Source organism: Corapipo altera, unplaced genomic scaffold (assembly GCF_003945725.1).
Source record: "Corapipo altera isolate COAL_440 unplaced genomic scaffold, ASM394572v1 2c, whole genome shotgun sequence".
Lineage (NCBI taxonomy): Eukaryota > Metazoa > Chordata > Aves > Passeriformes > Pipridae > Corapipo > Corapipo altera.
In genome coordinates this window covers 5,918,857-5,937,469 of record NW_020884923.1, presented here as the reverse complement: position 1 = coordinate 5,937,469, position 18,613 = coordinate 5,918,857, and the positions used below count along the sequence as shown (strand labels likewise).

Below are 18,613 nucleotides of genomic sequence, written 5' to 3'. Positions count from 1 at the left end.
TACAAGGAGACTCTGCACCATGAGTAGATCAATGAAAGTTACATGTTGCCCTGTGAAACAATGTTTTATCTGTTTTTCAGGACGGAAATACCTACACCTTGATTGAATAAAAGACTTCACTCACCTATTCTACTAACAAGAAAAACAATACACATATCAAAGATAAAATTATTGGACTACTTCTAATTGTTTAAATAAATAAATATTGATACATACCATGCTACAAAGGATTCTAATACCTACAAATACTTTCCTCAAATGAGTCCTGTAGGAATGATATATTATTTCCAATTCTGTGCTGCTGAAATGCTTCAGATATTTGTCACTGTGCCTCATTCTAACGTATCTTCCTACCACATATGCAAAAAGAAGACAAAATGTCTTAAAATCTATTCCTCAGACACATTAACTGAAAGTGTATTCACTATCAGTTTTCTTTCCTGTACTATCCTTTGCTATTTTCCCATTTTTTTTTATTGTGAACTAGATAAAGCTCTAGACACTGTCAGTTAAGTAAGACTGACAGGGATCTGGGACTCCCAAATCAATTCTTGTCATTCTTTCAGATTGAATTGCTCCTCTTCAGCTTGTGCACACTATTGCCCAGCACTCTGAGGCCCACTTGGAGCCAGCCCTTAAGCAGCACACCTACCTTGGTTGTGACACTTTTTCCTCAAAGACTACACTTAAGTCTTTGTAGGGAACAGAAGCCATTAACTGGATGTGGCTCTGCCAGACTCTTGAGTAATGAGGATTTTAAAAGGGGATTTCTAGTTGATGCAATTTGCTAGATTCTACCATTCATTTAACTGTATGATCTTGCTGTCTTTCCTTTTCTGGGCCAGTTGCTCTGATGGTTCAAAAAGCTAAGCTTTCCTTTCACTGAAGAGAAATTATGTGCAGAAAAAAAGACTTATCATAAGAACAGGTAGCCCAACATTAAACAACCACTTAACATGCTGGGGAGCAGCATCTGTCTGCTGCTCACAGGAAAACATTTAGTCCCTGTGCCGCCTGATGAACCTATTAACCATTTACTGGAACTCTTTTGTGCTATGTAAAGAGTAAAACTAAGGGTTGATTTGTAGAAGCACCAGCGGACTTGATTTTATTACTTAGTGTTACTGCTCACACACCTGACACGTTTAGTCTTTATAAACATTAATCTAAGCATATTTTAATAAATATAGTCAATTTTATATTTAAACTCCTCTGTGTATCTGGACACCTCGCTAATTACTCCATCCTCTCTTCATAGTACTATATTATGATTACAAGGTGTGAGGAAACCCCTGAGGTCTCTGCTGACAGGAACCCTTTCTCACATGGGGCTGACTTGTGGAACCAGTCAGTCTGAAAGGATAAGGGACACAACCAGGTAACTCCAACTCAGTGGCAGGTAGTTTAGAGCCATTTGCATGTTGTTGTTCCAGTTTTGCTTAAAGTGCTGTTATCAACAGCTCTTTTGTAGATCTCCCATCCACTAACTGGGGCTTATCAGCACAAAGTACAGAATCATATCAGTGGCTATATACTACAGTACCACTTCTTCTCTTTTCTACTAACCATTATTTCAATAAAAAAAAGTGGCCAGTGACCTTGGTCCTGTCAGTTGAACTGGGAGTGAAATACAAAGACTGCCATGATGTAAAAGGAACATTTTTAAGAAGACAATGGACACAAAAGGAGATGTTTCTATGTAGTCAGCCATATAAAAAAATCAGAGTCTTAAAGCCTCCTGCAATCTGCACTCAACTTCAGTAAACCTCTTTCTGCTCATGGATCCAAGTTACTCTTTTTAACCACCCTCCTCACACTGCTCTAACATTCTTCCGTAAGGCTCCTATGACCTTTTATCTTAGGATAAAAGAGATGAACTAAAAACTAAAAGAAATTTGTCTTTGATGTTTGCAGAAAAAAAAAACAGTAAGAGACTTCACAATTCAAACTCTGAGGTTATTAATTAGTTCTTATGAGATCTAACCAGAATTTTAAGCAAGTTCTAACTGGACTATTACCTAGGTCAAGATATTAAAGAGCTGTCACAATACTCAGCACCATCTGTACAGGTGAAATCTCAAATACTTTCTGATAAGCTCATCAGTTTTATCAAGGTTTTGTGTTTCCAGAACAAAAAGGGAAAGCCAATGTTGTGTCATAACGAATTCTTGGTGATGGTATCAGCGTAAGGTGTTCCCATGCCACTGTTCTCTTTCCTAGATCCAAAGCAAAGTATACAACTCCCTAAATTTTTCTGCCACAAACACTTGCATTGCCTGCATGTTAAATGTGGGGAGCTTGACTGACTTAAAAATAATTCAGAAAGCTTGCTGCACCTCAAAGAAGAAAACCTTACAGCATTTAACTAATTCTATTTTAAGGAAATTACTGAGGCAAAGGAACATGGAGAAAACTATTCTGAGGCCATTTGAATCTTATTGGCAAGACCTTTCCGCTCTGTAGAGGAAAACGCATCCATTAGATTTTTTTCTAGTGAACTTTTTAGTTCCAGAGGAAGCTTAATGTACAGTCAGTATAATGTCCTGAACCAGCAATTGTATGTCATACTCTAAAAATTTTGAGGTAAGACAAATATTTTTCCCTTGTAACTCTGTACCTCCTATAGCATGTATGATATTAATGTATTTGGTATCAGAAAAGAAATTAACAATATGATTAAGCTGTAAGCTTGCAGAATATGCAATGTTGTTTCTCTGTGTCTTGTGACACATAATGAAATAATTTAAGATTTGTGATCATTGAAGACTCTGCATTCTAGAAAGACAAATCAAGAATATTTTGAAGAAAAACAAGACGTTTATAAAGCAGCTTGAGTCATCCAAAGAAGGGATAAACCTATTCCTGAACTGGAACACAAAGAAAACAAATTGATGCAAAGTATTGATGGCACCAATGGGAAATGTGTCACCTGAGTTTAGCCATTCAGATTGAATTAAGAGATAAAACATGTAGCTTCATGAAATTTGGTAAATGTCAGTTCCCAAGAAATGACCAGTCTTCACTGACAGTAGTACCTACTCCAGTTTGGGGATGCAAGCTACAGCCTGCAGACTCAGGAGAGGGATAATGCTTTCTCTCCTTGATAAGAAGCATCCCATGTTAATATAATAATACTCAGGCAATCTGAATTTTAGTCTGTTGGTGTAGAAGAATAAAAAAGCTTAACTGGTTTACGTAGAGGTCACTTTCATGCATTTTCAAAGAGACAAAAATGAAATCTCAAGAACAGCAAAAGCTTTTTTGATCATGTTTTTCAGAATTATTGAGAACTGGCCATGTCATTGCTCCCTATTGCTTATGTTTGTCACAACATACACCTTATATGGACCTTGGAGTTTGGATTGACAGGGAGCTGAACATGAGCCAGCAGTGTGCCCAGGTGGCCAAGAAGGCCAATGGCATCCTGGCCTGTATCAGGAACAGTGTGGCCAGCAGGACCAGGGAAGTGATTCTTCCCCTGTACTCAGCACTGGTGAGGCCACACCTGGAGTGCTGTGTCCAGTTCTGGGCCCCTCAGTTCAGGAAGGACATTGAGGTGCTGGAGCAGGTCCAGAGAAGAGCAACAAGGCTGGTGAAGGGACTTGAGCACAAGTCCTATGAGGAGAGGCTGAGGGAGCTGGGGCTGTTTAGTCTGGAGAACAGGAGGCCCAGGGGAGACCTCATCACTCTCTACAACTCCCTGAAAGGAGGCTGTAGCCAGGTGGGGGTTGGTCTCTTCTCCCAGGCAACCAGTGGTAGAAGAGGGCATGGTCTGAAGCTGTGCCAGAGGAAATTTAGGTTGGATATTAGGAAGAAATTTTTTACGGAGAGAGTAATCAAACATTGGAATGGGTTGCCCAAAGAGGTGGTGGATTCTCTGTCCCTGGAGGTTTTTAAGATAAGACTGGATGTGGCACTTAGTGCCATGGTCTAGTAACCCAGGTAGTGTTGGATCAAGGGTTGGACTTGATGATCTTGGAGGTCCCTTCCAACCCAGCTGATTCTATGATTCTATGATTCTATGTAGCATCTAGATAAGCAAGCAAACCCCATCATCACTGTGAATCAACAAAACTAAAACCCTACACTCATCATCATCACGTATGTGAGCAACTAAAAGCATAACCTCACCCTACTGTCATACCTCTTTTCGTAATGGCAGTACATGTGAGAGCTGAAAAGTTACCTGGGTGTTTCCATCGCAGTAACTGCCTCGTGGGAAACTATTAGAGAATAAAAATAAAGGGACTATATTTAAAAATAGATACATAGAATGGAGCTTTCGGAGTGGAGCAATCAGAACAATCTTTGCACAGCCCCATGACACCTAATGTGAATAACCATGAGAACAAAATCACCAGCAGCAAATAGAGTTTAGAAAAATCAGGTAATTAATTTGATGTCTGATAATAAAACACAGGCTGTCAGTTTCATGATGGCCATGGAAAAGTTGACTGCAAAAGCTACTTCAAATTCTGACACAAAAATATTAAATACAATTTTTCCTTTTTATCTTTACAAAAGACAGTTGTAACATGGGCAGAATATATAATAAAGTGACATAAAAAATTAAGCACTATCTTGATTCCAGCTTTAGTTGTGAAAATGATACTATTTTATAGAATTTTGATAGCATGAAAAAGTAAAAAGAGTTCAGATCAACCACAATGGAAATATCTTGTTAAGTTCCATTACAAGTTGACAAATTCATGAAAGACTTATAAAATATAGCAACTGTGCATTTTAACCTCAAAGTTGAAAAATGCAATAATATACCAGTTTGCAAAATATATCTAGTTTGTGGTAGTCAGTTGGCAGTAACTACTGAAGTTACAATTTGCCAGTAACTTCACCTAATGAAACAAGATATCCTTAATATTATCCTAGGTTTTGACTGTTCAGTAGGTGTTATTTCAAATGCCATGGCATTCTAATCTGCCACAGATGCAGATGTCTCAATACATGTGGGAACAAAAACTAACAAAACTGATGCGGCAATTAGCAAACTATTTCAACTGTCAAGAAACAAAGTATAGAAACTATTGCTGCCTTGATAAGCAGTCAAGCTTCTAATTGCTGTAACAAAGAACAAAATAGGCCATGGAGGATGCCATGTCAAGCTGGAAAAGAAGGCATAAATAGTTAATGTCTTTCCCCACCCTCTATTTCCAAAGGTGTTTAAACCCATAGTTCACACTACCTCAAAACACAGTTCATATTAAAATGTCATTGATTTGAAAGGGATTATCCACCATTCACAAAGTTCTTGTCCCATTCATCTCTCACAAAAAGTGCTGGAGTCATGGGCATTTTTGACTGCTGACCTCATCAATGGAAAAACATTTCTTTCCCTCATGGTACACATTCTTGTAGGTCATCAAGCCCATTTTAATGCTGTCACTTCTGGTTGCTCCTGCAAGATGCCATTATTTATCCTGGTCTGTGCTGGACAGACAGCCCCCACACCAGTATAGAGAGAACACTCAGTAACCTCACCTGGTAACTCATACCTGTCTGCCTCGAGTCATTATGATATAACAGCTTGAAGAGCTGCTATATTAAGAGCTGCTGTTTGCTTGCTCTGTCCTGAGCTTGCACTGCATTTCTCAAAGCCAGGGGATGCAGATGGCAAAGTATGTCAGCATGAACCCACAGTGGAACTACAACCACTGTCTGGGCTTGCTGCAGATAAGGCATTTGCCTATGGGAATGGAGAAGGGCAAATTACAAGGAATAGCCTTGCTACCTCTGCAAATTCCTTAACAGATGCTTGCTGCAACACAAAACTGTCCATATGTTGGAGGGGACCAATAAACCATTTTTTCCTGCATCAGTTCCTATACTACAACCCTGACAGCCTCCCTGTGCCCAGGCTCCTGAAACTGAAGCATTAACTTCCCTGGTTCCACCCAATTCTTTCAGGAAGTCCCCAGAATGGAAGGTTGCAATTCATCAAAGAAATAAAAGGCGTAAGGACCTCCTACACCCAAAACGCAAACCAAACTTTCTAAACTTACTGAAACTATTTATAGCCAAGCAGAACTTGCAAGTGAAGGCAATGTTAAATGTTAGGAGTGGCTGAGTGGGATTGGGAACCAGCAAGAATCCTGCTAATGGGATACAGTGTTTCTTACAGTCCCTAAAATTCCACTAAATGCTGTTGAGGGCTGGGCATGTGGAGTGTTTGCTCCTAAGGAAGAGATATGAAAGACAGACTGTAAGTCTGGTGCCACTGAAAAAAAAAGGCAGCAGCACATGCTGAAAATGTGGTAGGGAATACGAATCTGCCCCTCCTGTTATCTCGTGGATCTCCTTTACACAGAAATGCAGGAAGGCAAGGGTGACCCGACACCACCTCAGCTCTGCTCACTTTGCTGTTCCCTCTGAGATAGCACCCATTTGTTCTGCTGAACCTTCTTCCTCAGCTTCGTGCTTATGTCATAATCTCCGGATCTCTTCCTGTGATGTGTGTGATTAGTCTCTCCCCTACCCCAGAGGCAAGAAATTCCTTCCTCCCTCCTGTTTAAATTGTTCCTGAGGACCTTGTTGGTGAGGGCAAGCTCAGTTCTGGGACATACTGAGGCAAAACGCTACAATCACATGGTTTGTTAGGGAAAAATCATTCCTTTGTAGGCAGCTCGTCTGAATGATGGAACACAGGTGCGTATCAATCCATGTCAGTGATAGCACTTCATGCATCCTAGAAGAAGCTCAACGAAATATACCCTGATGCTTTTACAGTACACAATCTGTGGAGATATGCTATATCTGCATATATATCTATAGATACTGAAACATCAGTCTTCATAAGCATCAGCAGAAAAGCCTGAAATCCTGGGAAATGATCAAGGAATACTACCTGGCTGTACTCAGATAAGACTTAAATTTTCTCAAATCTGAAGCACTGCAGTTTGATGAGTGATCAATTTTTCAATTTTTCTTTTTTTTTCTTTTTCTTTTTTTTTTTTTTTTTTTTTTTGAGGGATGGTATGGAAGGAGTCCTTCCTACTTTCACTTCACAGAATGACTTATCACTTTTGGATTTGGTCTGCGTCCACCAAAGAGAAGAAATGGAGGTGCAGTAGCTGGCCAGTTGGTAAGACTCTGGCAGGGATTCCTGAGCTGCCGCAAGTCCAGGCAGTAGCCCATATCAGCAGCTTGCTGAGATGGGAAGTGGAAGGTCTTGAAAGTCTGCAGACTTGGCCAGGACTTGGCTACAGCACTAGATACTCCTGCTGATTAAGTGTTCTGGTCCTAGAAGCATGTCCAGGGGGAAAAAAAATCAAAAAAAGAAAACTGTAATTTGGCTAATTCCCTTTAAAATTCTGACACATTTTCTAGTAATTCGTAAGCCATGCTACAGCATTCCTCTTACATCTGCAAGGAAAATAGTCCAGTGGAGGTCATCATCCACTACTTCATTGGTGGTAATAGGCAGAAACTCTTCCATCAGAAAATAGCAAAGCAAGTTGGATTTCCACATAGGCAGCAGCACAGGTACGTTTCCTGCTCTCTGTTTTGACCAGCCAGGATGGCTGGGCAGGAAGATTGCTACAATTACTACCTTTAAGTAGCAGGGAAGTGTGCAAGCAAATACTTGGCACCCAGCCCTCCTCTTGCTGCTCCAACTTACTGCTGCTCTGCTGCTGCTCCACCTTGTCACAGCCCCTGAGCTCCTCCTGTCATCTCCCACGGTCCCTTGGCCGTTGAGGGCCAGTGTCCAGTGACAAGCACCTCGCTGCTGCTGTGTGGCTTCATAGCTCAAGCTTGCACCTTTCCCTATAGCTGCAGCTTACAGATTTTTATCACCATGAGTACAAAGTCTTTCTGAGCTCTGAAACACTCAATAGTGAGAGCTAATGCCCTGACCTGATCTTCTTAAGCACCTTACTCCTTGTGCCTTGACACACTGTCACCCCACCTCCATTTTAAATAGTGCAGAGTCATGCTGTGAACAGTAACATACATCTCATTGTCTATACCCTCTGGAGAATACATAACACCGAGAAACACAAGGAATGCATATGGGGTTTGCCCTGCATACGCTCAAACCTCAGATAAAAAGTAGGGATAATCTTTTAGAGCTTGAAAGAACATGGAGTCATTGCTACTTACAGCAGAAATGCTTGTCAGTCCTACTGAGCATCCTTCAAAATACAACAGCATCTGTGCTGACCATGGGGGTTTCTCTCTTCCCAGCATTCACAGGAGTCTGTTAGCCCACACTTTCTGCATTTGTTGTTGTAGAATCCTTGAAGAAGAGCCAGTTTCTTCTTTTTTGTCTCTCATATTTGGTCAAGTGTTGAAACATATTTTTTTTCCCTGAAATCCATTTTTCCTTTTGCATTTCTTGGAGGGAAGTGTTGGATGAGACGGGCCTTAAGACCCTGGGATAGGAAAGTTACAGTAGTATCACAGGACAGAGAAAGCTATTGAGTTCTGGGTCACAACAATGCACATTATCATTTGATAAGATGTGAAACATTTTATGTCAGGAGTAGCTGTAACATTTTTAGAGCAATAATTGGGGCATAGCAGGAAATGTCCAACTGCAGCTCTCGGGATTTGGCCCTGCCTGTCTTCCCAAGTAGCTGGCCATAGCTCATGCTGCTTTAGTTCCACAGGCCTCACAACTGTTGTAGATTATTATTTTGGAAGCAGCATGCAATAAGGACTCTCAGGAAGAATCCAAATTGAACCTAACTGGTCTCAATTATGACCTGAATTTCAGCCAGACAAACACATCATCATTTTGCAGCTACTCCACTGGTGACTGAGACTGACTTCACAAAACCTGGAGCTTCATGAGCCAAAGCAGCAAGGTCTGACTAATATCCCTCACCCTAATCATTTGCACAGGTCCAGTTCTAAAAACAAAGCTCTCCTTCTGCTAGCTGGTGACCACAGACAAGTTGCCAAATACTTGCCATCACATGCAACTGACACTGAGGGCAGTGAAACAACATGCTCTGCGCTAACTTACAGAATGATGGGGGAAATCCTTTCCTTTTGATACAAAGGTCTTCTCTTCTGATAGATGATGTGGAGATGTGCCTCCAGTCATCCAAAGAAAAGAAAGCAAGAAGTCTGATTTATGCACAGATCTGGATTGCTTCCTGTATGCCTGTGATTCACAGGTAATATACATTTAAATATCTTATACCTCTCTTGAGGAAAGTCAGGATGTTATCCTTCCTTCAGAGAAGAAATGCCAGCACTCGATATTTTTTAGCCTGTAGAAAATAATTGTGACACTTTTTTTAAAGTTAATACCAGCCACATGCAGTGTCCCTTTTCATAAGGCAGAGAAAAACTCTAAATAAATCTCCATCAGGGATGTCTTGTACATCCCTGAAATCCCAACTCTGTCAGTGGCATCAGCCAGCACTCCTGTGGCAGCTCAGAGTAGCAAAACCAGTCATCTACACTGTTGCAATTTGTTCTATATCTTTCTTTGGTCTCAGCCACACCTGAGACATAATGAAAGAGCTATGTCTAGCCCATACTTATATTCTCTTTCATCACCACCACCAAACTGCCCTGCAAGGATATGTAGCTCTCCTGGTGATGCCAAGTCTCACTATATCTCCAGCTGCTGCTGAAAATGAAAAGCTTACATAGGCTGTGACACTGGCAGAACACAACCCCTGTTGCCGTGCTGTGTGGTCGCAGAAGGCATTTGTCTCCATTTCTCCTGGACTCTCCACAGTGCTGGCCCCAGAAGCAGATGGGAGAGCCACAAAGGACAACTCTGACACCCACAGCCTACTACACCTAGGCACCACCCCACGCTCCACCAAAATGCATCAATGCACAAGCTGCTGTGGCCCCTCAACAGCAGCTCACTCTGCCAAGGACATGGGACAGCCCCAAGAGGGCACCTTGTCACTGACAAGGGACACCTGATTGCACATGTGGCAGCAGCAAACATCTCGTAAATTGAATATGCCTACTGAACTGCCTCTGCACATGGACTGCTCAAGTGGTCCGCAACCAGGGACCAGAATCAACTGGATACTAATGCTCTGAGAACTAATGTATTTTAAACATAAGCTATTAAGAAGTTCATCTGCAGTACCACAGTGCCACTGCTACAATACAACAGTTTGTAAACTTTCTTCTTTTGAATCTACAATATAACGGGAGAATGAGGGTTTTAAGTATGACTTTTAATACATGCTGTTATTATGTAATATATCACAAGCCCTTCAATTTGCCTTATAGGGTGTTAAATGGGTTAGAAAAATAGTTTCCAAACTGGTTGCAATTCTATCTGCATTACTCTGTAGTTGACCACGCAAAGGAAGACTGTTAGAGTGAAACAAAGCGGCAAGGATTACAGAGGTTTGCTGCAGCTGCTCCTTTTTAAGGAGTTGTCTTGAAAGTATCATTTACAGTCCTAAATCACTTTCTTTACATACTGTGAATGACTATGAACCTCCAATTTTCTTTTTGTTTTCCTAAGAGCAATATTCTGAATTTGAACAGCATTTCAACTGAGAAATTTAAGACATATACATTGAACAATGAATTAACAACATTTCTGTAATCATGTGAGGCAGGCTGTCATTTTCAAAAATTTGGTAGTCTGTACTTTCTTAAAGATGGACATTTACAACTGAAGACCATTTATAAAAATATCTTCTGAGACCCATCAGGTAGCACCTAGTCCAACCTCAAAAGCAGTGGGGGTCAGAGGTAGGTTTGGGAACTGTAGCCCTTCATCGTGCCACTAGCTTTTACCCTCGCACCAGGTACCTGTAAGCTCTGCTTCTCTGGCCACCTCTACACAACCCTGAGCCCCTCCACTGACTGTCCCATTCCCCTCCCCATGTCATTGCCACGTTTAGTACAAGGCCCACCTCCACGCAGGCTGGGCTGGGATGCTGCTGCCACACCCCTTCTTCTCTCAGGACACCTCACAGGATGTGTAGGACATATTCTCAGCTTCTGCCCCCCACCTCAGCCATAATCTCAAGGCAGAAACAGCTGCAGCAGCCGAACCCCAAGGCAGGATTTGGCCAGGACAGAGCACTGGTGTGACCAGCACCGCTGTCTGCATGGCCACCTCCCACCTAGGGGATAAACACTGGGCCGGACAACAGGTTCACGTCAGATCTCTTGTTACCCAAAAGACCATTTCCTTTCCACAACCTCCAGCCCAACACATTTTATTGCCAATAGCAACAAAGCAGTATCTGTTCACACAAAATACAGGCACTCCTAAACTGCAAAACAACCTCCCAGCCCCTCAGATCTCAGAGTAATTAGTATGTAGACATGGAAATTCTTAATAACATGTTAACTATTGTTGGAAAGCTAATCTGTGGGGGTTCTCAAGCTCCATGTCAGCCCTGTGTATCTGCTGGTTGGTATTGTTTAAATGACAAAAAAGTTTAAAGCCTTTGCCTGCACACCAGCCAATTTTTATTCAATAAATCATCTAGAAGTAGAGCCAAACTGAAAAACTTCTGTCGTCTAATGCACCATGGAAACAAGAAACATGTCAATCTGCAATTACCTATTCTACATTCATTTGAGATCAATTTTTGCTGGGGGAGTATAGCCAAGAGGATCAGATCTACAACCTGTGTTTGTCCATGTGAGCTGGACAAAATTTATTTTTTGTTTCATTCTCAAATAAGTATAAATATTAAAACGTAAATCAGATTGATGCCAGGGTGCATCTTAAACTGCATTACAGTTTAATAAAGGCTATAAACTTTTATTCTCACATAATTTCCTACTGCAATGTCAACAAGAGAATATAAAAATATTCATAGTGTTCATCTGTAAATTCCACTGTGATAAAACTGCACGCTGATTTCCTAAGTGATCTCATATATTCAAATTTTCTTCCAGAGCTGAAATATTGCTTGCTTGAGCACTATGAAAGCCACTTATTTTTAACATCTCATACTAATTTTGTATATTTTCCCATAAATGAAACACTGTCACTTTTTAAATTGATATAATCTGTCTGATAGACTCCTCTAGCCTGAAGGTTTATCGTGTTTAATTTATAGCTTTTGTACCTTTCCAATGCTGATGCTCATTTGTGAAACTCTCAAAAACATATTTTAAAATCCTCAATATAGCAAGACCCTTAAATGTACTCATGTGCTTAAGTGTCATGTGCATCATGTTATCCCATTCAGCAGGATTCCCCAAAGCCTTACAAGGCTTAAGTGCTTTTCTGTGTCAGATTTGAAACTCTCGTGTTAATTAAGTGTGCTCCAAGCAGAATTAATGGTTACGACTGCCTGCAGTGCTCATGGCAGCTCCTAGGCTCTCTAAGCTTTGACTTGAAACTTTATTAAAACAGAACAAGCAGTGACAGCACATTTTCAGTATCTCTATCAGTATCAAAAGGCAGGCAGAGCCGGGTGACATGGAAAGGGAAGGTTTAGATGTTAATTCCAGAAGATTCAGCATGGCAGGTGATGTAGTGGCAACTCTACTTCCTTGCAAGAAGGTAGTAGTTGAATGGGATATGTAGTTAGCTCTTACCAATTGTTATCTCCAGTAAACTCCTGATTTCATCAGCATGCCAGGCAGCCAACCTGGGCAGGTAAAGTGCAGACATATAGGTATGACTGAAGACACTGTTACTGTATTTACATAATAAAATTGGGGTGAAAACTCTTTCCCATTTCCACTTATAACATCCACTTGACTGTGCGTCTTCATATGTGGTAGGAAGAGGCTTTGTGAGGCCCAATTACATGTGGCATCTGTAACTCAAACTACCCAGAACAACTACTAATCATTTACCAGAGAAAACCATCATTGCAGAAGGTTATTCTTCATAAGTCTTCACATCCAAATAGAGTAACTTTCTGAAGGACATCTGTTAACCAGAACTAGTTATTTGGTTTCATATGGGCATAAGTGGATGAAACAGGAACTCAGATTATTTAATATACTCCCTTTTGGATTAAAATTCATGACTTTTTAGTTGCATTTTAAATATGCACTATCTGGCACAAAGAATATGGTCTTACCAAAAACTCTAATACCAATCAATTACGTAACATTTCCATAATGATACAGGAACACTGGGTATTCTCTCCGTTATGCACTTTCTTAAATCCCATATGGAAAAAAACATGTCTTCTGTCTAGTTCTACTTGAGGCACTACCAGTCTGGCATTTTGCTTTCAGGTTCTGGTAACATCAGTATTGAGATCAAAGGTATTAAAACTTAGAAAATCTGACATGTTGTGTCAAATTACAAAGACAGTATCTGAGAGTAAATGGAAGAACAGACAGACTGAATTAAGTAGCAGAAAAAGGGAAAGGAACAGAATGATAGAAGGGAAGATAGGGACAAATGTACAAAAATGAAGGATTAAGCAAATAGTCTAGCATGATCAGATGAGTATGAAAAAAAAATTAAATACAGTTGAAAGCACAAATGTAGGGATATAAATTCATACACAAAACACTTAGTTACAGATAATATGATCCCATTAACACTTAACGCACACACAAGATTTTATTCACAACATTTGCTTAAGTTAGAGGGTAATACTCATGTGAATAACATGTTCAATAGGTAGAAGGATTTGGCCTTTCACCATTTTTCCTTGTGTACATCATGTACATCTGTAAAACATTTAAGTAGGCATTTCGACTTTGAAGAAGACAGAATTTGGAAGATAATAGGACCTAAGGGAAACCCTTCCATGAAAGTTGGTGGAACTGCAGTTCTACAAAGAACCGAGAGGAATACTCTAAGGACTAATTATTTGACAATGCAACTAATGTTATTAGTTTGAAGCATAATAAAGTAAAAGCTGCAGTTTGCACAGATGTGGAATACTTGTCAGAAGAAAGTATAATCAATGTGTGAATCCGGAGTCGGGGAATCCTAATTAACCCTCTAACTGCTCTCAGCAAGAAGGCTAATAGCAAGTTTGAAATGGTGTAAGTGACTTATTCTTAGGGGATTGCTTCTGCTAATGAGACTTTTAGCTTACCTCACCTGTCTTTATAACAATGAGGCACCTTTATAGGGCAATAAGAAACCGGTTTGCCTAACAGCAGACGCTGTTGTGATTCTCACGAGTGACTTTTCCTTGTGATACAAGTTATTTTCTTCATTCTATGGAAAAGAAACTAAATGTCGCTTTCCATGAACCATTGGCAGGGCCAGGGATGGAGTTTACAGATCAAGGACATTTAGGATGACAGTACAATTTTCCTCTAGAAGATGACATCTGACACTCTTCTGGGAATAGTGTTTTACAGGATCTTAAAAAACATGAAGTGTAAAAAAACTCAAGAGATCTGTCTTTAGTAATACAATAATTAAACTTCTTACAAAGTATTCTCACTTTGAAGCTACAAAAAAAGGCATTTAAATTCATTATTTGAGCAGTCAAAAACCCATGATCTTTCTTCTCCAAGAGTTTCTGCCTGTGGATTACCAAAATGGTGCAAAATCTCAGAATTACACATATGGGTGCCCAAAACATATGGAGCTAGAACTTCCCAATACTACTGTTATCCTGTCAGAACACCACATTCTCTCTTCTCAGACAGTCCAGCAGACATCTAGGCTGCTGTCCTGCATCTCTATTCACCTCTGCCAGCACTGCACCTCAGCTTCATTTGCAACACTCGAAAGATGCAAAAAATATGCTTTCACAAGACTAAACAAAAAGGACAACCAATATTAAAACCAACCACTTTTAGAACAGTCTTCAATGAAGCTACATCAGCCTTATTTTTTAATGTCTGCAAGGTATCTATGTGTCAAAGTGCAGCTAGAAATACTTCTACCAAAATCAAATTACTCATCTAGCACTATCCACAGCAACTATTTATATTGGACTTCCCTGTGGAATATATTATTTGTTTTCTAAATAATATGAAATAATCCATTGTTTAAATTATTTCAAATACAATGCTCAGAATTTGCAAACTACTGCAACACACCAAGTTTACTTACAGAAGGGATGGATTTTAGAAGTCACTACATTATGAGCTTTGCAGAAAATACGTTTTCCTTGAAATCGTACTTGAATATCCTTGAAGAAGGAATTACCTTTAGCCTATAAAATATAATTTCTGGCAACACTCCCTAAAGTAGAACATGCTTGCCTCTAAAAATAAGCCACAGTGCTATCAGCAGCACAGATTACTTTTTTTTCTGGCAGAGAGAGTCTGATGCATCCAGAAATGACTGCAAGAGGAGACGACCAAGTGACTCCAGCAGTGGGTTCAGCCGCTCAGTTGAGTGGCAGCAACACAACCATAAGGCTGCCAGTGCTGTGGCCATTGCCTGCAGGTGGCATTGGCCACAGGTGACACTGGCCATGGGCAGCTGGTGGCATCCCCTGTGGCAGGGAGTGCTGGGGAGCAGCTCCTTGCCCTGAGGCGGAGGCACTGCTGTGACCATCCTGAATGGGACAGGGGGCAGGAGGTGTATTTCGCTGTGTGTGTGTAAATATGCACGTGTGCGTGCTTTCATATACATGTACATATGTGCATACATGCACACAGATATATGCAAATATATATACATACACACATATATATACATATATAGAATCACAGAACCACAGAATCACAGAATATGCTGAGTTGGGAGGGACCCATCAGGATCATTGAGTCCAACTCCTGGCCCTGCACAGGACACCCCAAGAATCTCACCGTGTCAATGAGAGCATTGTCCAAATGCTTCTTGAACTCTGTTGGGCTTGGTGCTGTGACCACTTCCCTGGGGAGCCTGTTCCAGTGCCCAACCACCCTCTGGGTGAAGCACCTTTTCCTCATACCTAACCTCAGCCTCCCCTGGCACAGCTTAAGGCCGTTTCCTCGAGTCCTGTCACTGGTCACAAGAATGAAGAGACCAGTGCTTGCCCCTCTGTTTCCCCTCGTGAGGATGTTGAAGACTTCAATACACACACTCCTATATATATGTGTGCGTGTGTGTGTGCGTGTGTATCTGTGCCTGTGTGGCTCAGTGCGTGTCCCTGTGCCACCCTTGCACCAGCCCCGGGCAGGGCTGACCCCGCAGCCGCCGCCTACCCCGCCGCCGGAGGCCCGAGGCGGTCAGGCCTCTCTCGGTACCGCCCGGCGGCGGCCCGTCCCCCGCGCTGCCCGCCTGCACACTCTGCCGGGCGGGAAGCCCTGGGTTGGCCCGGCCCGGCCAGGCCCCGGCCCAGCCTTACCCTCGGCGCTCTCCTTCTCCGCCATGGCAGCCGCCGGCGCTGTCGCCATGGCGACGCGGGCCTGGCCGGGCCCGGGCGGGCCCTCTCCTGCACACACCAGCGGGGTGTAGGGCGTCGCTCCCCGCTGTGCTAAAGAGATGGAGAACGTCCCCAAAGCTCATGTCCGACCCCCACTGCACCCCACTGCCCTTCCAGGCAGGAATCAAGTTAAACCTGCCGCTTAAATCTGACACTTCAGAGGACTACATTTCTCTTAAAGAGTTTTCCCAGCAATTGCAGAGATTTCCGTGTATCTCAGCTTTAGAAAGTGAAAGAACATTTTATTCTAAATACCATCGCACCGAAACAGCTAAAATATTCTGTCTTAGTGATATTAAATAAAACTGTGTAGTTTAAATTTAGCTGTGTGTTTTAGCAGACAGGGTTGCAATGCCTGGTTCTTCTGACTCAAAAACAACTGTGAAAATAGAAAAAATATAAATATTAATATTTTGGCAAGATGCAATCATATATTCTTAGAAAATAAACATTTATGAAATTCCTAGGACTAAAACCTCGTCCCCACCACAGCAGGTGCTTGTTTGTCAGATATTAAATTTTTGCAAAGCCCATGTAGACGACTGCTCATCACACATTCATTTCCACCTCTCAGTTACAATATTCCCCGTATTCATGGAAGCCTGAAATTTCAAAAAACACATTGAACTTAGAGAGGTCTTCTCTGCTTTAAAAAAAATCCCTTTTTAAAAACATTTTAGCATTTGTTATTTGCCTTTCAGCCACTTTTTTTTTGCATTTTTATAGAATGTGGCTCTGAATAAAGAAGGTATAATAGATACCCAAGAGAATACATCTTTACTCTGCTGGGAAAACAGCTGATTGTGCTCTCTAACAAAGCTGATCCCTCAGAAAGGTTATCTACTGACTTGAGCAGTTTATTAAAGTAACTAAATATTTCAAATTACATTTGACTACAGGGGGAGCACAGATTTGTTTCCTCTCAAATTGGTAACAGAAATTTTTGTGAGAACAGCATGGCAGCTGAATTTAGAGGATGCAGTGGCAGCAGAATGAAAGACTTATCTTTCAGTCTCACAGGGGTCCCATTTCTTATTCCCTCAATCCCTCCACACAGAAAACTTTTGTCTTTCCTGGTTGTAGGCATGTAGTGGTGGATCAATCATGTTTGAAACTGAAGTAAAGTGTGAAATACATTGTTTTGGCAAGGATGGAGTTTTCTTATCTCTTCCCTCTCCTACCCCAAATGCAGAATTTCATGTTCTTGAATATTGTACCCAGCGTTACATTTCTTATGTAATTTTCCAGATCACCTAATTAATCACAGCACACTTACAGCTCTTCTACAGTAAACACTGATTCAAGTGTTTACTACATATCCCTAAACAAAGCTTTAAAAAATCCTGTTCTAGTTATTCAGGTTTTCATGATAAATCTATGCCCAGAATACGAACAGCTTTCAGCTTTAAAATACATACAAATATTGCTTATTGTGCAAATTTATTGAGATTATTGTATGTTTTTAGTAGCCTTTGAATTGAAGTGAGTCACTGCAACTGTGACGTGAAAAGGCAGGAACTCCACTCAGGCATCCACCTATGATATCTTCCCAGCAATTTCACCAGGGCTTGCACTTGGCTTTCCTCGCTATTCCTTTGTTTCCTCCAAGAGAGATGGTAATGAAAGCAGTGAGCAAAAGCTGATGAAGAAAGGGAAAATTCTGAAATACGCTACAGAGATGACACATCATTTACACCACATCTATGTCCCGTTGCAGCAGCCAACTCCGGCCCTCGTGAGCTGCTACTATAGCTCCTTGGGGAGAGTGTCGTTCTGAGTGTATAAAGGTATTGCTCCAATCCTGGATGTTGGTACTTGTTAAGTTAGGTGAAGAATCTGCAGTGACTCAGAGCTCATATTAATTTCAGCTAACAGTATTTTGAGCTGTCCTGTCTGTGTTGTTGAGATTCCACTCAGGACAATTACTGTAAATCAAAGTGCTTCCTTTGCATTGTCTGCTCCAGCATGGAGTTTCCTTTTGCTTCCAGTAGCTTGCAGCCAAGTGTCAGCACCTGTTTCTCCTTCTTCTCCCAGCTCCTGACACACAGAGCTCTGATATCTTGGCTGTCTTCAGGAGCAGAACAAAATATGGAATGAGAAAGCACTTCAAAACAAGAACTCACTGCTTTAAAATTTCCTGGCAACATGTCTTGAAAAAATCTATGTAGCAAAAAAGTGTTAACAATTATAATGCAGATCAAATATTGGACCTGAACCACATGGCTGTTTCCCTTCTAACTTAATGCACAGATATCTCAAACCAAGGGTATGAGTGGGCTGAAACAACTAATCACATTTTGGCACAGACAAGTACAAAAGGAAACCCAGAACTACTAATTCAACAGCTTGAAATA

The 18,613-nt window shown here is 41.2% G+C and overlaps 1 protein-coding gene across 3 annotated transcripts in view; it reads right to left on the bottom strand.

Moving 5' to 3' along the window:
• Window positions 1–16,524, bottom strand: part of EFCAB2 (EF-hand calcium binding domain 2) — a 31,680-nt gene extending 15,156 nt beyond the window's left edge. Inside the window, exons 1-2 of one of the 3 annotated variants that reach the window (XM_027657393.1) lie at window positions 16,182–16,524; window positions 12,511–12,563 (exon numbers count right to left, since the gene is read on the bottom strand). In XM_027657393.1, coding sequence (XP_027513194.1) covers window positions 12,511–12,563; window positions 16,182–16,342 — 214 coding nt within the window. In that variant the 5' untranslated portion in view covers window positions 16,343–16,524. The remainder of the gene's footprint in view (window positions 1–12,510; window positions 12,564–16,181) is intronic. The other 2 variants (XM_027657394.1, XM_027657395.1) reach the window with 2 other exon arrangements.
• Between the last annotated feature and the right edge of the window lie 2,089 nt (window positions 16,525–18,613).